Raw genomic sequence first — 1,588 nt, 5'->3', positions numbered from 1 at the left:
ACACACACACACACACACACACACACACACACACACACACACATACATACATACATACATACACACACACTTCCTTGAGTAGATTTGAAGACGACTTGCAAAAATGTTCTTATCCATACTAGATTGCCAGGGGAACAGAGAGAAAGAAATGGTAAACGGTCTAGACCTATCCCCTGTCTCTCGGGTATTTATATAAAAGAATGCTCGTGACTCCACTTGATACAATTTTGTCTGGTAATTGGAATAGCTAGCACCTCTTCGATAGAAAAAACACAGACACCACTCACCATGTCGATACAAACGAATGCGTCTGTTCTCCTTGAGAGTCGAACCGTAGACCTGCGAGGCATCGATGAAAGCGGTCAACATATTCATTTGTTCTCTGGGTTCTTTTCGTGCCCCTGTGAACGAATAACCATGAACAGATAGTATTGTAAACGTAATCAACACATATAAAATTGTATTGAATATGACTTTATGACTTATTCTTGTGGTATTTCGCGTTAAGATTACCATTAACTAGCCAAATCGACCTAAGTGGCAAAGAAATTCAGTGTATAAGCTAACAAAAGTGGCATGGATTCGTCTAACAGTCACAATGGCTTCACAAGATAACAGTGCAAAGCACAGTACCAAGAGAGAGAAAGAGAGGCAGACAAAGAAAGATAATGACAAGGGGACAAAAACCAAGAATGAACAGGTCAGAATCAAAGCGAACCATGGACAAATTCGGAGACCTGAGCGAGATGGTGGGAGTCGGCGCCAAGTTACCTAAGTTACCCGAAGGCTGAAAAAAATTAACAATTAAATACGTGCCGCTCATAAACTCCACTGAATGAAGCCCACCATCGTAAAAATGGAGTGATTTTGTTCGCTAGGGTTTCAGAACTAATACCCCAGCTTCTAAAATGACCTACCCTGAGTCGAGCAGAGTAATAAGTCGCTACTTTAAACTTGCGAAGTTCTATCTGACATTTTTGGTCTTTTTGAGTTAATACGACCATAAGTTTGTAAACTAAATGCTCTTTCTGCTTTATCAAAATCGTAAGATTAATCGGAGTCGTTATCAAGATATTTAAATAAATTGCATTAAAACAGCTTGACATGTGAAGCTAAAAAGTTTTTACGTCAAGTTTCTCAAAACTAGGTTCTAAGCAGATAGAATATTGTAATTCTAATACGGAGTGCCCACTACGGCAGAGATCGGGACCGATCGCCCGACTCGATCGCCTCCAAAAAAAAACCTGTTTGTTTTCAGTTTCAGGCGATCGAGTCGGGCGATCGGCCCGATCTAGTTGTGGTGGGCATCTCGTATAAGGTAGCGAAGTGTGTGGGGTTTTTTAAGACGCAAATAAATATAAAATTACTCACTGGGGTTGCAGTCACTTTTCCTGGGCGAGGCCTGGGAGCGTGCAAAGTTCATGCAAGAGTAGCGGAAGTGTCGGTCCAAGGGAGGGATGTAAATAGGATTGCATGGTCCTCTGAGAGGAGAGGGGGCGTAGAGAAAGGGGAGGTGAGCATAAAACACTTAATAATAATAATAATAAGAAGAAGAAGAAGAAGAAGAAGAAGAAGAAGAAGAAGAATA

General features: G+C 41.1%; 1 protein-coding gene across 1 annotated transcript in view; it reads right to left on the bottom strand.

The window, feature by feature from the left end:
* LOC101849496 (thyroid peroxidase-like) overlaps positions 1–1,588 on the bottom strand; it is a 16,389-nt gene that overhangs the window by 10,978 nt on the left and 3,823 nt on the right. Inside the window, exons 3-4 of the mRNA XM_005108663.1 lie at positions 1,372–1,481; positions 288–401 (exon numbers count right to left, since the gene is read on the bottom strand). Coding sequence (XP_005108720.1) covers positions 288–401; positions 1,372–1,481 — 224 coding nt within the window. The remainder of the gene's footprint in view (positions 1–287; positions 402–1,371; positions 1,482–1,588) is intronic.

The sequence above is a fragment of the Aplysia californica genome, unplaced genomic scaffold (assembly GCF_000002075.1).
Source record: "Aplysia californica isolate F4 #8 unplaced genomic scaffold, AplCal3.0 scaffold00706, whole genome shotgun sequence".
NCBI lineage: Eukaryota > Metazoa > Mollusca > Gastropoda > Aplysiida > Aplysiidae > Aplysia > Aplysia californica.
The sequence above is the reverse complement of the archived record's forward strand: the minus strand, read 5'-3'. Positions and strand labels throughout refer to the sequence as shown.